The 20324-nt window shown below is 40.0% G+C and overlaps 1 protein-coding gene across 1 annotated transcript in view; it reads right to left on the bottom strand.

Moving 5' to 3' along the window:
• IPO5 (importin 5) overlaps positions 1–20324 on the bottom strand; it is a 62136-nt gene that overhangs the window by 9791 nt on the left and 32021 nt on the right. Inside the window, exons 10-22 of the mRNA XM_019523940.1 lie at positions 18878–19002; positions 17917–18006; positions 17661–17834; positions 17178–17396; positions 15590–15673; positions 11866–11998; positions 11658–11779; positions 10876–10972; positions 8828–9000; positions 8227–8338; positions 6931–6986; positions 1263–1385; positions 617–836 (exon numbers count right to left, since the gene is read on the bottom strand). Coding sequence (XP_019379485.1) covers positions 617–836; positions 1263–1385; positions 6931–6986; positions 8227–8338; positions 8828–9000; positions 10876–10972; positions 11658–11779; positions 11866–11998; positions 15590–15673; positions 17178–17396; positions 17661–17834; positions 17917–18006; positions 18878–19002 — 1728 coding nt within the window. The remainder of the gene's footprint in view (positions 1–616; positions 837–1262; positions 1386–6930; positions 6987–8226; positions 8339–8827; positions 9001–10875; positions 10973–11657; positions 11780–11865; positions 11999–15589; positions 15674–17177; positions 17397–17660; positions 17835–17916; positions 18007–18877; positions 19003–20324) is intronic.

Raw genomic sequence — 20324 nt, 5'->3', positions numbered from 1 at the left:
CACAAAAAAAAAAAAAAAAAAAAAAAAAGTAGAAAACACCATGCCCCATACTGTGGGGGCCACTTAAGAAATCTAATTTAATGTTACTGGCTCTGTTGTAAAGACTGGAAGGTAAACTATGTAGCAAATGAAAAACTCTTCAAAAAATGCAGCTAGAGTTTTGGAAATACCAGATGTTCTGGGGAAAAACAACTCCAGTGACTTAAAGATTCCTGACCTCCCCACTTGGGGAAAACACAAGCTACTTTTGGACACCTCTATTTTTCTATACAAATTATTATAGCCGTCCAAAGCAAATTGCTTACTTTTACCTTTATAGAGATGTACTGACATGCTACTACTATACACAAATTAGATATTTTGCTCAGTACAAATTAAAAAAAAACAACTTAAAATAAATTATTTTATCAATTAAAATGAGGATTGCAAACAAACTGACAAAAGGTAAGATAAATTTGAACAGCTTAAATAATTTAAGCTGTCATAATACTCTTAAAACAAATATTGATATCTTATGCCATCACCATTAACCATCTATTAATGCTGAGCTAGTATTTCTGGTAATATCAGTCTTGTGGTTCACTATTTATAGAAGACAATTCATAAATATACATACCTGTGCAAAAAGGACGGTAGCTATCTCCACCAAATTGTGCCATAACTCCAACACCATAAGCAGCTGCTTGCCTGACCTCTGGGCTGTTGTCACATACTGACTGTAGCATTGGCCTCAGGAAATATTCAGCATATTTGAATGAGGAGGGACTGCAGTGCTCTACAACGTCGTCAAAAATACATAATCCCCACTGTCTGTCAGGCCACGGCCTATGCGGACACTGGATCAAGGAAAAAAGTCAAGATTTAGACTACTCTAGAACATATCTTTATTTCAATTGTCATGATTTGTCTACAAATGAGTAAGTGATTTTATCTAGTCTAATGTTTATAGTAGTCAAACCTATCAAGTCCCATACCATGTGCTACATTGACATAAACACATTTAGATATTAAGCAGTAATTATTCCCTCTAGCTACACTGACTGCAATGCTACAAACAAATCAAAGTAACTGAGGGTAACAATGAACATAAATTGAAGGAAAGATGCTTACAAACCACATCAGTTCTACAGCTCTCATGCCTAACCTTTCCATTATAAGCTCTGATTCTTTGTCTTCTTCCATGAAATCCCACCCTCCTTCCCTGCAATGGGCAATGCAATCTCTGACATGAGATTTAAATTAAAAGAATTCAACATACTTACGATTAAGTTGACTATTAGGGGTAACAGCTGTTCAAACCATGGCAGCACCTTCTCCCTGTAGCTACTGAATATTGAGTGCAAAATATCTGATACTTTAGTCAGAATATACACATCGCTGTCATCCTGGTTGGAAAAAGATAACAGAATCAGAAGTACCATTATTGATTAGGGTTCTTTAATATTACTGTTGCAAAACTGCTGAATTAAAGCAACTTGATGAAAGGACATTTCCTAGTAACTTAAACGTGAAGAGTGCCATTTTACAATTCTTGATTCAGTATCCAAGCTGACACCACTTCAGTGCGCAACTACATCAGCCCAGAATGGTTCTTTTTAGAAAGAGTGTGAATATACTGTGACACTGACCAATACAAAGCGGTTGTTTTCCTATGCATCCCTTTTATATAAAGGGTGGGTCCCTTCCTTACAGTTACTGATTACTCCAATTTCTTCCACTCCCACTTATGGGGGAATGCTCATCACTTCAGTATTTCCACTCCTCCTTCTTTCCCACTATTGTTGTACTTGTAATTAGTGCCTCTTAATTCCTTCATATGCAAGGGTAAAGGGCCAAATTCTTGGGCTAGAACAACAAGTGGGATTTACCTGCACACAACTGAGAAATTGATTTCTAGGAAAAAAAGTATTAGCACAAATATGACCTTGATTCTCCTTGTTAACAGGCTCTGTTGTTACCAGGATTGAGCTACTTTGATCATTGCTTTCTTCCTACTAGGCACGTTACAAGTCACAGGAAGGAAGAGAGAGAGATTCCTATTACTCGCATCTTACAGCCACACCGTTAGTAAGCCATTATTTTCACAAATCAGACATGACAAGGAAATAAGGATTTTAAAGCTGAAACATTCAGTCTACATCTATATTGCCAATGCGTATACCAGGCCCAGAGTATTTTTTAACTTCTGCACTCTTATTTCAAAGAAACAGAAAATTTAAAAGTTAACATTCCAAGTAAGACCAATTCTGAAATGAAATGGCTTAAACTGAAAGCTTATGATAAGATCATGAGAAAAACAATTTAACATACCAGTTTGTTTTTCCTAGATGGCAATATTCTATATATTCTCACATAGGTTGATATTAGTAATTCCTGGTCATTTATAAACTTGTACTTTGCTTCAAAGCAATCTAATAGATATATGACATCAGACCATTCCCTATAAACAAAAATCCTTCTCTAGTAATTTCACTCAAAACCAAGAATGGCTTTGTACCAATAATAGAGGGAGGTAATTAGCTGCATTAGTCTGAAGTCAGGCAGAAGTCAGTCAGGTAGATATACACCTTAGAATAACTAAGTAAAATTATAGTATAGAGCACAAACTTCCATGAACTTCTAACTTTTTCAGATGCTGTTCTTCTTCAGAGGCTGCTCTATGCTTGTCCTTTCACAGCTTCTGATGAAGTGAACTAAAGTTTATGCAGTAAATCTCATGTAGATGTGCCCATGTGCTGTATGTATGCATGCATGTCATGAACTTTAGAGAACTCAGTGCTATGGGTCCACAAAATATTCCAGCTTGTGTTCCAATTGATTCCCAAAGAACAATTTAAATGGCTCTAAATTATAAAGGGGCTAGAATTTATACACTGCTCAGTGGGTATGTCTACATTAGATATTTACTGCAGAATTGCCTAATTAGCTCCACAATAAACGTCTCGGTGTCTAAACATGTGGCCCTATTGGGCCACAGGAAATTAATAAACTCAGCAACAGGCTAGTACTTGTATTAATGTACATATAGATGCTGATGTAGCTGGCTGGGGCACAAGGGTACTTCACTATAGTAGCTGCCTTCTGGCTAGCCCCACACTGAAGTGCCTTCATGCCCCAACCAGCCCCTCCGCATCAAGCTAAGCCATGTCAGAGCAGCCCTGGGTTGGCAGGCTGATCCCTGGACCCCTGCCAGGTGGGGCTGCTCCAAACTGGCTCAACATGCTGCGCTTTTGGGTGTATGTGCAAACACTGAGCCTGGGAGCAATAAACTCTGGTGCTCTATGTGCTAGAGATTATTGCTGTGCATTAAATATGTAAGTGTAGATACACTCAGTTTGTGTTTTTAGTAGCTTATAGTGTTCAACTGTGATATTTAACATAACTGTAAAACACAAAAATTGTGCTATGTTAGATTATGCCCAATAATAAGAACAATAAGAGACAATGCAAGGAGGGTTCAACAGTCTTGTTTCTTTTTCCCTAGGTGCTATTTGCTGCTTGGAAATTTTCATTTGGACTAAGGAGCATATGTAGACCTCACAAAGTCCCCCTGCTTAGCATGCCAATGTAAATCCACAAAACACTTTACTACCAAAAGACTTCCTGGACTAAAGTCAACCCCAAAGTTAGAATAAATATTCAAAGCATTTAATAAATTTGACATAATCTGCCCACTTCAAGATGGAACAAGTTGAAATTAGAATTCACCAGAAGTCCTTAAGACACCTTAATGTGTCATTTATGGAAATGGCTATGCATGTCCAAGAAATAATGTTTTGCTCTATATTGTGAGTTTAGATCTAAGCTATCATGAACCCATGGAAAGCCTTTATGTAATTAAGAGGGAAAAAATACCAAGACTGCTTACACATGTGAAAAAAAACAAAAAAACCCCCAGTACTTTACTTTTAGCTTGGTGCAACCCCACACCAAGCACAGTGCACGCCCTAAAGAGGTATCACATCAATTTGACCCAGCTTGCCCAACATCTGTTTAGATCGTGCATTTCAGCAGGGCTTTTGGGTACTTTTGTCCAATAGCTGATTTATCTAATAGCAGGGCTTTTTGGTGCTTTGAATCGGCTAAAACATACAATTTATACACATATTGGGTGAGCCAAGTCAAACTGAGAAGCAGATCAGGCTCGTGAGGCCCCTGAAAAAAAGTGGAAAATTAATATTTCTGTCACTTTTGAAAGGAACCAAGGGCAGTAGGACCCAGGGAAAGCCTGGTGGGCTCCAACAATAGCAGGGCCCACCCAGCCGGGCCCCCCAGCCAGGTTTCTGGGCTGGGAGCATGTGGCTGGCTGTCGCGGGAAGCTCAGGTAAGGAGTGCAGGGGAGGGGGGAAGTGACTCCTCCCCACCCCACCCCACGCCCAGTGCCACACGCTATAGCTGCTTGCAGCCAATGTGGGGCTGCCTGTGCCTGCTCCAGACAGCTCCATGTGGGCTGTGAGCGCCTGTGGAATGGGGCACCAGGCGCGGGGCGGGGGAGGGCCCGCTTCCCCCCCCCACGCTCAGCTTTTCCCTGGGCTCCTTCCCTGTGCAGAGAAAAGCCGCCCCTCGCCCGCCCCATGGCCAGCTCGCAGCCTGTGTGGGGCTGTCCAGAGCAGGCACAGGCAGCCCCAGGCAGAATGCGAGTGGCTGCAGTGCGGGGTACCAGGCATGGGGTGGGGCTGCTTTCCTCACCCCACTGTGCTCAGCACCACCTTGTAACCTGGCCCCACTGCCAGGCTGGCAGTGGGGAGGGTTACAAGCCGGTGCTGCGCATGAGGAAAGTGGCCCCTTGCCCGTCCCATGGCCAGCTCCCCATGCTGCAGCCACCTGCAGCCTCCCTGTGCCTGCTCCAGACAGCTCTGCGTGGTCTGCAAGCACCTGCAGCAGGGAGTGCTGACCATGGGGCAGGTGAGGGGTCACTTTTCCCTGCACTCAACACCAACTTCTTCCCTGCTGGCGAGCAGGGGGTCGGGGCTGTACGCTGCCCCCTCCCCACCTGTACTGCAGGGCTGGGGGGTACTGGGTGTGAGCGGGCAGGGAGCCAGTGGGAGCACAGGGCCTGCACTGGTATCCAGAGGCCAGTGGTCGTGGGGCCCAGAGCAGGGCGGCAGGAACACAGAGTCCCAGCTGGCAGGGGCTCTATGGAGCCAGGTTAGCTCCCCCCTCTCCCTTCTGGTGCAGCCCAGCCTGGCTCCACAGACCCCTGCTGGCCTGTGCCCTGCTTTGGGCCCCACCGGTGCTGGCCCTGGGACATTAGACCCAAGACATTGGTCCCAAGTCAGTGACCAGGGGCAGGGCACCTGTTAAGGGGCAGGGCTACCCATGCAGCTCTTGACAGCTTGCCAAAACCACGTAAGTGGCCCTCCACCAAAAATAATTGCCCACCCCTGGCCTACAGGCTCACTTAGTAAGTGAGACTGAAAAAGTCTCTCTTTCATGACATTGCATCCTCATACTAAGCAGCCAAGACTTGTTTTCAGAAGAAACTTCTGAATGGAGTACTTGACTATTGGGAGACTGGCTCCCATCTCAAATTCCCTAACATCTAGGAGGCCACATAGGTCAATAAAGACAGGAAACTACAACTGTCAAAATACAGAGTATGGGTATGCCTACAGCTACACTGCATTCATCAGGATAATTTACCCTGAACAGAACTTCACGTTACAACATCTAAAGCTGCTTTTGGTACCTGAACTAGCTCATTTGAGCTTTAACTTGGGTTTCTACACTGCACTGAAAGAGAAGGTAAATTAAGAGGATCTGAAGCCAGTCCAACAAATTTGTTATGGTTCAAATTGTAAGAGAATAGAGAAAAACCTGTATATACTGGGCATTAAAAGAAACTCTCACAAGCACCAACCTCTCTAATCTCTCTGCTCACTACAGTAAGTCCTAACGTTTGAAGTGCATCTGATGCCAAAATATGGAGGAGAGGATTACTGTATATGCTAGTATCAGGATGCAAAGCCAAAATAGGCACATAACTGGAAAAAAGTTCTAATGCTGACTAAAATACATGAATGTAATAAACAATACCAAAACAAACTTATTTCTCTAAATCCTAGAACAAAGGAGCAAAGTTTGTTTTTTTGTTGCGTTTCCAAGTTTTGACATTGTTAGTACCATGCCTCTTGCTTCTGTTGCTCCTTTCGGAAGAGGCCAGAGCTTTCTAGTACAGAGAAACTAATGATGACTATCTTAATTTTGCTTACAAGAGCTTGACACTGAGGAAATACTGCCTCCCCACCACCTTGAAAGCAGGAAAGCATTGGGAACTCAAGGTCCTACTTTTGTCAGGTCTGAAGTACTCTAAGTGAGCAGGTCTGTAAGGCAAAGGGCCATTAAATACCAGCAGTGCTGGGTACTAGGTACCAAGTTTAGCCAACTAGTGTCCAGATTCTTCTTTTATAATTAGCCTGATATTCTTCCTGGTCCTTTCCAATTCTAGTCTTTAATCTAGAAATCTAATGAAGGCATCTAACAGATCCATAGCTTATAGTTTTTAAAGTCATGTGCCCAAAAAGCATAAAAACAGGCCAGCTGTGCACAATGTTTAGAGTAGAAAAACTGAAATAAGAGTTGTTTTAAAAATATTTAAGAAAAAGCTCCTGGAATTAAACAAAACACCCCAGACAAGGAATAACTATGCTCAAAAACCTCTTCCTTTAGTAGCTGGGACAGGCCTTTTACCATCTTTGGGTTCCAGGACATGCTTTATTTCAATGGACATACCTTATTTAGAAACTTCAAAGACATATGCTAAAGATGCACTTCATCCAAAGAAGGACTATTCTCAAAAGATTGGTTTCAAATCAAGTTTGTTATTGTACTATAGCTTGTTACCACAGAGCAATGACTATGTGGAATTTAGTGTGTGAAAAAAAAGAAAGAAAGACGACATACAGAATAGAAACCCCCCCAAAACCTTACTTCATCTTGCAATGACTCTTCAACTTGCTCATCATAGTCTTCATCTTGCCTTTTCACTAAAAAGAAAGAATGTTAACTTATTACACTATGCTACAGGAGTAGTTCTTAAAGAAAAGAAAAACCCTGCAAACTGAAGTAGGAAAGGAGTACAGAAGCCAGGAATAGCTGCAAATTTGTACACAACGTTTTTTGAATGAGGTTGAGGGAAAAGAATAGTTTGTTGAACCTATTTCAGGTTAGTAAGGTGTGTACATCAGGGCCTGGGGAAGCATCTATGCACCAAGGTCTCCCAGGGAAGGACAAGAACTAATGGGCACAAACTGATTGAAGATCACTTTAGATTAGATGCAAGGAAAAACTTTACAAAGTCGAGTGCTGGGGGTTTGGAATGGGCTCCCCATAGAGGGATCACCCACCTGGGCAATCTCCAGAAAACATCTTGACATCCATCTTACTGGGGTCATCTTACCCCAGCAGTCTTTCCTGCCCAAGTGCAGGGGGGCTGGACCCAATGATCTGTAATGTCCCTTCCAGCCCCTAACATCTATGAAACTATGGTTCCCACTGCCTTCACCTGTAACCAGCCTGTATGCTGGTGGCAGTGGCCACTGTCACCTCCTTCTACTTCCTATATAGACAGCTGCTTCCCCCAGGGGTCTGAAAATCTACCCCCAGATACTTTGTATGGTGCCTGACAGGGCAGAACACCTTTCCCTTCAATGCTCTCAGGGGTACCCTGCCTGCTTCTACCTGCCTTGCCACCATGTGAAATCCTTAAGGTAAATGCTAAGAACTAAATTAGTTTTTGAAATAGGGCGCTACTAAAATTCAGACCATATGCAAGGTTTAGCCTCAAGTCTAAAAAAGGTTGAGAACCACTTGTCTAGGATAAATGAGCATTCCTAATCCCCAAGAAAAAAAGGATATAAAGATTGCTTTACAGACAGAGGGGAACTGGAAGTTTTTCATGTTTAAGGTCAGGAGTAATTATTATGATCATCTACTCTGACTGCCCGAGTAACAGAAAATCATGCCAAGCGATGGACTTAAACAAACAAACAAAAAACCCCCCAAAAACTCAACTATTCTTCATGAAAAGACTTCAAAGTGATAGAGAATTAATTATATCCCATTAGGTTATTTCAAAGACAAATTACTAGTGTTACCTTTAGTCAAAATTACTGTACATTCTATTTCCAGACCCTGGAACTCAAAACACTATTTGTTTCTCAAAAATAATTCTGCTTTAAAACACTGGAAATCTTATTCTAGTGGTGGAAGATGACGTTAACTTACCCTGTCTTAATTCTTGATTTTTAAAGTGCTCTTCTAGTTTTCCTTTCAATATTCCTCCAAGCTCTTCAAAGTGTTCATTATTAAGGCATCCATCTCCCATAACCTCAATGCACTAGAGAAATTAAATTTGTGGAAAAAAACCTTTGAAACTACACACTACAAATAAAAGTAGCAATAAAGTTCTAACATGCTTAAAACCATACATGTTTTATTTCAGCTTGCCCCTGGAAAAAGAAATAAAGATTTGACATATTTTATATTCAATTCTAAAATTAAGGACAATTTTCATTTAGCATGTTAGAACCATAAGAAGGTGTGCAGTGGGTAAGAATTTTGTTCAATAGTCAATATTTTAGGCTGATACTTTATCAGTGAGAATAAAAATGCAACCTAATCCAAGAAACTAGATTTTGTTAACAATATTAAATTGATAGTCCTTTGATTAATTATTTAAAAAGAGCAAAGATGCAATTGTCAAAATATCAGGCAAATGTAGCTAAATGTTTCTGCTATTTAAGCTTACTGAAACTACTAGATTCCATTATTAATACTGAAAAAAAATACAAGCTATCAATGACAATGATATCTAGAAAAAGGTTACCTTTGCAAATGAATGCATTATTTCTGAGAGTACATCTGAATCTGGTTCTGTCCCAATGGCCTTGATAAGGGCATCACACATGAAATGCCACATCTGTGTGAGGTATTCTGGCCCACGAACTCTAGCACATTCAAGTAGCAAAGGCATCGATTCTGCTGCTGCCACACGAACACGTTTAATTTATTAAGGAAACAGTGGTTCACCGAGACCAAAACAATGAAGCTTTTATGACCTGACCTAAGCATCAGACAACATGCAACCAACTTCCTCATCTGAAACTATAATTGGTTCCCTTCAACTCCACTGCATAACTGGCTGCACATTAAAGTCAAAGATTAAATACAACCCCCCCCAAAACATTGGGCATATAAAAGTTGTAACCTATTTATAATTTAAGAGCAAAAAACCAATTAATGAATTTACATGACTTGTTGCCTCATACTGCAACTTTTACAATTTTGGCAGATTTTTAAAAGATAAAATTCAGTTAAATGTCTGAGATTTCTTTGACTATCAAGCCATATTTGCAAAAAAATATGGGAACTCTGTGAAATATTAAGAATTCCTGCCATGGTTTTACTCCTGGAGTCAACCGGGTAGAGTACGTGGCAAAATAGACATTACAAGCAGTAGAAAGCAGAACTTCAGTAAGTGTGTTACATTTACATTTAACAGACAAAATATTACTTTATGCAATCTGAATAAACATTTGAGTTATGTGCACCTACATTAAGTAGGGAAACTGTGAAAGCTGTCAAACTAAAATAAATAAAAAGCTAACAAAGCCATACTTTTTGGACATTCTTTCACCCTATTTACATCTTGATGATGTTCCACAGCCATATAACTAATTTTCCAGCAGATGAGGGCTGGACACTAAAACATCATCAGTTCAAACTATTACCTTGGCTGGGCAAATTATATGTAGCACAACTTCCTAATGCTGCACAGGTGAAGCGTAAGAATCAACAACATGCCAGGCTGAGGGCTCACTGGCTGGGCAGCAGCTCTGCAGAAAAGGACCTGGGGGTTACAGTGGACAATAAGCTGAATCTGAGCCAACAGTGTACCTTTGTTACCAAGAAGACTAACAGCGTACTGGGCTACATTGGTAGGATTGTTGCCAGCAGATTGAGGGAAGTGATTCTTCCCCTCTATTCAGCACTGCTGAGGCCACATCTAGAGTACTGTATTCAATTTTGGGCCCCCCCACTACAGAAAGGGTGTGGACAAATTAGACAGAGTACAGTGGAGGGCAACAAAAATGGTGAGGAGAAGGAGAGGGATGACTTGTGAGGAGAGGGAGAGGGAACAAGGCTTAGTCTAGAGAAGAGAAGACTAAGGGGGGGGAGATTTAATAACAGCCTTCAAATACCTGAAGGGGGGTTCGAAAGAGGATGGAGCTAGACTATTCAGTGGTGACAGATGACAGAACAAGGAGCAATGGTCTCAAGTTGCAGCAAGGGAAGTTTAGGTTAGATATTAGGAAGCATTTTCTCACTGGGAGGGAGGGTAGTAAAACACTGAAGCAGGTTACCCACAAGTGGTGCAATCTCTATCCTTGGAGGTTTTCAAGAACCGGCTAGACAAAGCTTTGGCTGGGATGATCTAGTTGGGGATGGTCCTGCTTTGAGCAGGGGGTTGGACTAGATGACCACCTGAGGTCCCTTCCAACCCTAAATTTCTACGATTCTATGCCCACACCTAAAGGACAACTTTACTATTCTTTTAGAGTAACAATTATTGCTGAGCTGACTTACTGAAAGCCTTGTTTGAAGGTATGTTTAACAAACCTGAATCCATGATTCAGGAATCCCAGCTTACTTCCTGCCTAAGGTACGGGAGCTGGACCCGATGATCTCATGAGGTACCTTCCAGCCCCTAATGTCTATGAAATGCTGAAAAAAGCTCTCTATTAAAGTCAGAATTAGTGTCAAAAAACATCAAACACTGTAAAACAACTGTTTCAAATTCAAAGGAAGAAGTCAGCATAGTTTTTGAAGGTTTTTAAAACTGCAAATACATATTTAAGTTCATTGATAGGATATCATCATGGAAATAGAACTTCAACAAAGGAACCATGAGTTTTACTACTTGTTCTGTATATTCCACAAATCCTTCCTTTAATTCCTTAGCATAGCAAACCTGAAATACAAAAAAGGTAATAATCATTATCATCATCACTTTAGGCAAAGCTACCGCTAAGATTTTTAAATTATGAAATGATCAGTAAGAAACTGATGTGGTGAGAGTTTACTGGTGCAGATGTGATAGCGGATTACTTGTTACTTAACTGCAGTAATTGGAAAGTAAGTACCAATTTAAGAGCTTGTTCTGCCATCTAGTAAATTCTTTTGCAACTTTAGGTTAAAATATTTAAAGCTTTATTTATTTTTTTTAAGGTTACTTTTACTTAGAACCATCTGAAAAGGACACTCTAAAGGTCACTTAGACCAAAACTTAAGAGCAAAATGAATTTACTTTTTTAGAACTCTATTGCACAGGGTTTAAAAAAAAATACAGCAAAGAAAAGTCTATATTAACAATCCCCTGAAGAATTCTGAAACTCAACTGCAGCAGTATGAACACAAACAAGCAGCACCCCCCCCACCCATCAAGTACTTTATTAGACTCTTATCAGTAAGATAAACCAATGAATGGTTTAGCCCTCAGAACCTCACCTTGGCAAAAAGTACCACCCCCCCCAAAACTACCAGTACAGTATGTGAAGATTTTATATTTGAACATCATGTCTGACAGTAGACAATTACTATTTTAATTCTACAGGAAGATTGTACGTATAGCTGACTAGAATTTCTCTAGTACTCACCAGCATCTGGCATGCAGTAGCTTTTTCTTCAAGGCCTGCAGTTTTAATTCCAAAACTTTGTTGATCTCCTAAGTTAACAAATTCCCAACCATCATCATCACTCATATTTTCCATATCTTGTGCTGGTGTGGAAAGAAAATATATTAAAATTAGCTGTTGCAGGACTTCTAAATAATCCCACCCCCCAAAAGTACTAGTTGAAACTTACTGTCTAGAAGAGCTACTTCAGGTTTAATTGATGCAGTCTTCATTAAAGGCCCCATGACAACAGGAAGGTACTGCTGAAATTCTTTACCCAGAATCTTGCACATTCTAGCCCATGCAGAGATCATATATGATATCTATAAAACAAAGGCAGAGTTTTCACCTTTCAACATGCATCAGAACAAGAGGGAACAAAATGAATTATTATACTCTACATTACATAATAGACTAATAACCATGATTAGTGTTGTTGGATGGAAAAAAGTGTTCAACACAGAGAAAATCTGATTCTACCTGCGGGCTGTTTTTTCAAAGCATGGCTGCTACCAGCACTTATATCTGTCTGTGTTCACTCGCATGAAAGTATTAGCAAAATGCTGTTTCTTACCCTTACAAGTTTCAAATATGGTGGCTTTAGAAAAGGTGATATTTCTGAAGTAGAACCCCTCAAACCCCAAGTCTCCTTCAAATAGGAACATGTAATTTGTAAAGTTAGGGTGATTTACTGAACTTTATGAAATATTAAATGAATTAAGGGATGGTTAACTGAAGTTTTTTTTTGCAGAGCAGCAATTTCTCATTCACCAAAACAAAAAGGATCTGAAAGGCTCTCAAATGTATAGAATTTAATTAATCTTATGAATCAAACACCTTGAGCTATAAAAGGAAAAGGTTGCATACTTTCAAATTTATTGATGGAAAAAACCAAAAGTACTTTTACAGATTAAGACTAGCTGCCACCCTTCATTTGAAAGTGTTCTGTAAAATTACTTGTGTGAAGTCACAACATTAGTGGCCTTCCCCTTGAATCAAGGCATCTCACTGTCCAGAGAATAAACTTGTAGGTTTCATCAGCTATTATTTTGGTCAGATGTGTCCATGATAGATGCAAAAGACCACAGAAGCCAACAGAAAGCTGAAAAGAAAGCCAAGGACAAAACCAGAGCAAACACTAAAAACAGTCCTCAGAAAGTCTAAGAGCCAAGACTGATTGAAAGAGGAATTTTGAACCATGGGCAGAAATATTGATTTTTGTTCATATCCTGCTGTGGTGAGGGAAATAGGATACCATCCATATTTTTGTAAATGGACAGGATTGCAAAGGACTCCAATTCCATCCAAAACTAATACTATTTTATGCCCCACCTCACCCAACTGAACTAACCTGAACTAATCAAATTTTTGGCTTCCCCTACAGATTAGAAACATTAATACTTTTTAAAACCATCACTGACAAGCAAAAAGCAATTTACATGTGGTACTGACAGACACACAAAGCAAAAGAGAGAAGTTTCCTTCAGTAACTGATACAACATTCTTGTAAACTTGTAACTTGTGTTGAAAATTTCAACCTTTATCTCATTAAACAGAAAGTTATGCAAATTCCATGCCATGCATATTAACTATTTTGCCCCCTGGTTTGTTTGTCACATCACTCCCTTCCAATTCAACCACAAATTATTTTTGATAAAGGTGGGCTTCTGAGGTAATACAGTTTGTGTTTACATGCACAAGCTAGCCTGGCAAATACAAGCAAGCAGACTAAGGAACTTGAACCCTAATTCTCAATTGTTAATATCTGGAAACTGAAGTCAGTTTTTATTCTGTTGAAAATAATTCTCACAGGGTTTGCCTAGAACTGCGACAGAACAGATCCATATACGTATAAAAAAAAAGTCCTCCAAACTATTAGGTACATCAACCATTTTTTAAAAATCCAAACAGTGGTAAGAGCTCAACTTTAAGAAATTGAATTAAAATAGATACAGAAGATGGACATTTACAATTTCTATACTTTCCTGATACCAGAAGATACAGCACTAGCGAGCAGGATTTAGTCTTATGATTCTGTTACATTTTACACCTGACTTGTTCTACAAAAACAAAACAAAAAACCTGAATGAAGACTAGTGAAAAAGTTATGTGAAGTGTAATTGTGCTTTGAAGCTCTGCAACTACCTTATTTCACCATAGAAGCAGCACATGATGGTCCTTGCTAGATTTAGCAACTTTGAAACTAAAAATGTAGGTTACTCTTGCACTTTTTTTTTTTTTTTAGAAGTATGGATTTAAAAGGGAAAGTGAATCTTGAGAACAGTTCTCAATGGTTAAAAACCTCTTTGCCAACAAAAGGTTGAAAAAAGCCTGGTGAATAATTATTTTATACCTTTGCCTTTTGGCCTTAAGAACTTTAGCATAGATACTGATTATGCTACCCAATGAACACTCAAGATTTAATTTCCCTTTAAGTCCATGCTTAATTATGGATTCTATACATGTAATTATAGAATTATTAGATTCTATATATGTAAAATATGTAAGTTAGTTGGATTCTGTACCTGGAAAACTATAACAATCAGAAGGTTGTGTTGAATTTGTGCTGAATTCTTCCCTCTGCAGTCTTCCTGCCCCACCTAGCACCTGTACCCTCCACTCCCCAGTCTCTGCCTCTAGCTCTGCCAAATCCCTGCCTCTCCCCACTCTACAGTGTCTGCCTCTTCCTCCCCACCTTCCATATTACAACTATCAAAGTCAAGGAAGATGTTGCAGTAATGTGGATACAGAAGGACAAAAACTTGGGCCAAGGGGTTTATAAATTTCACAATTAAAGAAATAAGAAAGATTATACTATAGGCTGCCAAAGATTTAGAAGTCTGAGTTTAAGACAAGGCCTAGCTCATCAGTTTGAGGGACTGAATAACGATGGTGTGTTATGACCAAAGGAAGAAGGTACAGTAAAAGCTCTGTTATTTGGCATCCCCTGGGAATGGGGGATGCCGGATAATAAAATATACCAGCTGAGTGCCCGGCTCGCTGCTTCTCCATCCACATCTGGGGAGTCCCTCCACACCTCTGACCACACGGCTGTGGGAAAAGCTTAGGAGGAAACTGAGAGCTCTGAGCTTGAACTCATTGCTACACATTCCTAGATTTCAGTCTGGACAGGAGATGTTTGGTGTAGTAAGAGAGGTCTGCAGGTCATCAGCATAAATATATTCCTTGACTTTGTGTTTGAAGATTAGATTAGCAAAATGCAGGACATAGAAATTGAAGAAAAAAACAGAGGAAGGTCTACTGAAACCCCACAAAAATGGTCAGAATCCTTTGAAAAACACGCTAAAATGACTGGCTAAAGAAATAAGAATCAGTAAAGACCTGAAAACGCAAGAGACTAAAATTTTCAAGAGTGAAACTGCATTATAGGTGACCGAGATGAGGAAAACGGGGACTGATTTTGAGGCAGCTCATCAGAGGCTTTGACAAAAGCAAATTTCACTTGTACTAAAAACTGATGATCAGAAGCTTCCATCATCCAAGCTGGCCTGGAGAGCATCTAGGACAGAACTGGAGAATAAGAACTCTAGGAAGTTAATTATAAAGCAGAAAATACAATGATCTTAAGAATGAGAAGGAGAAAGGAGATGGAAAAGGTGAAGATGCAAGTGGGATCAAGAGTAGAACTTTTTTTTCTTTAAGATAGGAAAAAACTGAAGTATGTTTTGTAGTGAGGATGAAGCACTAGAGGACAGCGAGATTAAAGAGAGCAATGGAAAGGTAAAGAGATGCAGAATAGGGTCAACTGGGGGAAGGTAAGGATTTAAGAATTAGTTTTATTTATACAATACAAGGCATTTACAAAAAAACATTGAACTAAAGCAAGGAACACTTGCAATGCTAGGCAACAAAAACAGAAGTTAAAAACAAAAAGTGAGCATCTTCTAACATACCTGAGGGTCATCATCTTCCAGATCACTAAAATCTGTCTGTGTTTTCAACAAGAGCTGCATCACATCCGATGCATCCTGCATAAACTAGAAGTAAAAGGCATGCATATATTAAATGTCAAATCTAATAACATTTATTTCAAGTTCAGAAACATTCTTTGAATGACTAGCTATTAAAAAAAACAGTAGCAACTTAAAAGCATACCAAAAATTGTCCTCGAGACTAATTTAGGCTTACATTCTAAGAGAATAAATGTGCCAGTCTCTCATTTGCATACCTCTGCAAAAGTAGCTTGACTGATACAGGTAGTGTTTCTGTAGTTCTTATTTCTGAAGTAATTTAAGTTTTATTTATTGGATAAAACACAAAATGTATCATATTTATCAGCTAAAACGGATCTGGGGATTCAAGCTTTCCAGAGCAGTTTAATTTTACCATGGAATAAGCTGTCAAAAAGCACTAGTGAATAAACAATTGAGGGTCATGTCAAAGTAAGATTACATAATAACACATGGACAATTATTCACCCAATGCTAACACTGAACTTGCCCATAAAAATGGACAGCTTGTCAGACACTAGTTTGTTTTAAACTCTGTCATATGTGCAGCTTGTCATATAGAAAAGGCTGGTGATTTACCAGTCTATCCTCTGACTGGGAAAGATGATCAACAGTTTCACAATGACAGGCAAAAAGGAAAAAGCCATTGAAAGAAGAGGGGAGGCAGAATTAAGGAACTACAAACCTGCCTCCTAGAACAGTCCCAGACTGCATTCCTAACTGGATTTTGGCTCAGGACAGAATTCAGTAAGTCACTATTTGTATTACTCAAATGCTAGGATGTTTGAATAGGAATGATGTTTTATTAATCTGCATGTCAAATTCAAAGGCTTAAAAAACAGAAGAATCTTATACCTATAAAAATGAGAGACTGAACTTTACTGCTGCTTCTACCCACTTACAGATTTTTTAGAACTCGTGACCCACAATTCTATTCCAATGAAAAGTTTAAAGACTCATACTGCTTATCTCTGCCCCTTCGTCAAGGACATAAATATCACCAGTACTATTTTGACTGAAAAATAAAATGACAAAACACAGACCAACAGTTACAGCAAACTGCAAATGGCAATAGTACTACCATATCCAGGTTTAGGGAAGTTTGGTTTTGACATGCTTGCTTCTAAGCTTCAATTGAAAATTTAAAGCAGCAATATTAAAATATAAAAGCGGAATGATCTTGTCTTTTTAACAATCATGGATTAGTATGGTACCAAGCAGGCCAAATCTCACGTCAACATATGTATTCAGACTGAAGGAATAGCTTTTAAAGACACTACTGGATGACTCTATACACACCCACCTACGCTTCCGCCCACCCCTTTTAAATAGAAGATTTAAGCACAAGGTGGTAACTTTGGAAAAAAAATACAAAATAGTAATAAAAGACAGACAAAAAGAAGTAGTGGCTCATTCAAATAGTATACATCCATCCAATTAGTTGAATTTTCCTAATTTGATTGACGGAAATTTAAACACACTGTTAGATCTTCATTACTGCGTAGGAAAATCTTACAAGCCTCAAACTTACCTTTTCTTTACCAACTGCAAGGCCAATCAGGCTGATGCATTCAATAGTTTTTCCTCTTAGAAGTCTAAGTTCCTTCTGTACAGCATTCTCAACAATGTGTTTCAGAGAGGGCATAAACAAATCATAGTAAGGAACAAACTTCTCTTCTGCTGTATCTGCAACTGATGCAATGGAAGTCACTACTTGTTCCAAAACCAGCTTAGTGCCTTTCTGTATTAACTTGAAGGGGAGGGAAAAAACAACACAAAACAAAAAACATTATTTAAAGGACACTTCCTTGCAAACAATTCTTGAAAAACATTTTTGGATGGGATAAGTGCGTTGCACAGAATATAACAATTCAGATAAAACGTAATTCCATTTTTGATAAAATAGCTGGTATTAAAATACTCACTGAACACCAGTTTGTTTTACAGGAATCAAGACCTCTACCATGTATTAGTTCATGGATTTTGACAAAAATATCCAGATCATGAAGCATACCTCCTGCAACTTTATCACCATGGTAGAATGAAGATGCTTCACCAGATTATCCAAATATGGAATAAGTAACGATTTGGGACAATCTTCAGTAAAATTAATGAGTGCAGCAGCTGCATGAGCCTGAACACGTTGATTGCCTTGGTCTTCCATGGTTTGCAAAAGAGCTGCAATTACCTGAAACAGAAAGATTCTGGTTCAAACACAACAAGTTTTTCAAACAGAACAATGCTGTTACGTTGGGTAGCTGACTACTTGCCTTTTCATGGAATTTCTTTTGGAAGCCAGGTGCAAAGTCAGTAGCCATTTGTCCAATTGCATTACAGGCTGCATACCGCACTCTCGGATGCTGAAACAAAAATTCCCCTCACATACTTAGCATACAGAGAAGTACAAGTAAAAGACTATTCTGATAAATAGGTTAGAGGTGGACAGATGAGACCAGCATGGAATTCAATGCAAAAGGAACCAGCAACACACCTATAAGCTGGGGAACACCTTTCTTGTTAATACAGTGGCAGAAAGGAACCTTGGAGTCACTGTTGACTCCAGGATGAACATGAGCCACCAATGTGAGGAAGTGGTCAGTAAAGCTAACTGCAGCTTGTCGTGCTTGTACAGATGCATCACAAGCAGGTCCAGGGAGGTGATCCTTCCCCTCTATGCAGTGTTGGTCAGGCCACAGTTGGAGTACTCCGTCCAGTTCTGGGCACTGCACTTCAAGAGGGATGTGGCTAGTATTGAAAGGGTCCAGAGGAGGGCTACTCGCATAGTCAAGGGGCAGCAGGTCAGGCCCTGTGAAGAGAGGCGAAAAGGCCTGAACCTATTCAGCCTCCACAAGAGAAGGCTGAGAGGGGATCTGGTAGCCATTTAAAAACTCACCAGGGGGACCAGCAGGAATTGGGGGAGGCTCTGTTCCCCTGGGCACCACCAGGGGTTACTAGGAATAATGGCCACAAATTGTTAGAGAGAAGGTTCAGGCTGGACCTCAGGAGGCATTAGTTTACCGTTAGCCAGGCTCTGGAATAGACTCCCAAGGGAGGTGGTGCTCTCCCCTGCCTTGGGGCGTCTTCAAGAGGAGACTGGATAGATATTTGGCTGGGGTGTTATGACCCCAGCACTCGTTCCTGTCTGGGGCAGGGGGTTGGACCTAATTATCTGTTTAGGTCCCTTCCGACGCTAAGCACTATGAAACTATAAATTAACTGTATTATACTTACAGGATCCTGCAGGAAAAGCAAAACAAAGTTAACTATTTCATTTAGAATTCCCTCCATCTGTTGATGGCAGCCTTCGCCAATGGCTGACAAAGCCATCAAGCCAGCATGCCTATATTTCCAATCAGCTAGAAAAGACGAGAAAACAAATTATTACCCATTTTAGAAACTGACGAGGCAGAAAACAGACTCATTTAAGCAACTAGTGAAAAACCAGAACAGAGGATCAGATACTTAACCCAGGATTCCCTTGAACACCTCCCCACCCACATGTAGCCCTTTTCTTTGCTGGATTAAGGAACTGAAACAGCCTGAACTAGTCATGTTATGCCTCCAGTGCTAAAGGCCAGGAACTGCATTTTTGTTAAAAAAGAAAAAAAAACCTATCAAAGACTATCACATATTTTAACCTCTGCCAAACTTTTAAAACTTATCAGATTTTTTTTTTTTTTTTAAAGGTGAAAACCTCAAGTAAAATACACTTTTGGGAGAGTAACTTTGGGCTTGCTTAAAAAAAAAAAGCTTAATTAGCTTGATACATTTTTCTTTTAACATCCTTCCTTTAGTGGGAGAATATGCAAGTTGTGCATACTGTATTACAGCTGAGCTGTTATCCACAAATGTCCTTCCCTATGCTAGGATAGCACTAGGAGGGTAGGGAAACAGGATCCCCCCCACCTCCTCCATATACTCTGGATAGATTTTAAACTGGAATATCCATTTCCTATCACTTCATCTTACATATCCCCAATGTATTTAGACTGTTGTCTCCCTAAACCACAGCAAACAAAGAATGATACAGTACCACCTTAATCTCCAGCAATAGCATAATCATTTACAAAAAGCCCAAGTTTTCATTTGCTAACAAGTCAAATATACTATCATTACAGAAAAGAGAAGATAGTTCAACAGGTTCAGGCTGTACCACCTCCTTCCTACTTAATTACTATTAGCATGCATGCCATACATTAACTCAGTGATATAAGTGATACCACTGATAAGTTCATGGATGACACCAAGCTGGGGGGGTGTAGTATATGCACTGGAGGGTAGGGCTAGGACAAAGGGAGGAAGGAGGACCCGGGAAACTATAGGCCAGTCAGTCCTACCTTGGTCCTGGGTAAGTTTTTGAGAGTGTTATCCTGGCGCATGTCCGCAAGGGGCCAGCAGGAGAGATGCTTAGGGGCAACCAACACGGGTTCATTAGAGGCAGGTCCTGTCAGACCAACCTGGTGGCCTTTTATGACCAGGTCACAAAATCCTTAGATGCAGTGGCAGCAGTGGAAGTAGTTTTTCTGGACTTTCGGAAGGCCTTTGATACTGTCTCTCACCCCATTCTCATTAAAAAAACTAGGGGACTGCGGCGTCAACACCTACACAGTCAAATGGGTTGCTAACTGGCTGGGGGGGCCGCACCCAGAGAGTGGTAGTGGATGGGTCATTTTTGACC

The sequence above is a fragment of the Gavialis gangeticus genome, unplaced genomic scaffold, assembly GCF_001723915.1.
Source record: "Gavialis gangeticus isolate Ggan-Ray unplaced genomic scaffold, GavGan_comp1, whole genome shotgun sequence".
NCBI classification, from domain to species: domain Eukaryota; kingdom Metazoa; phylum Chordata; order Crocodylia; family Gavialidae; genus Gavialis; species Gavialis gangeticus.
This window is presented reverse-complemented; position numbering and strand designations above follow the sequence as displayed.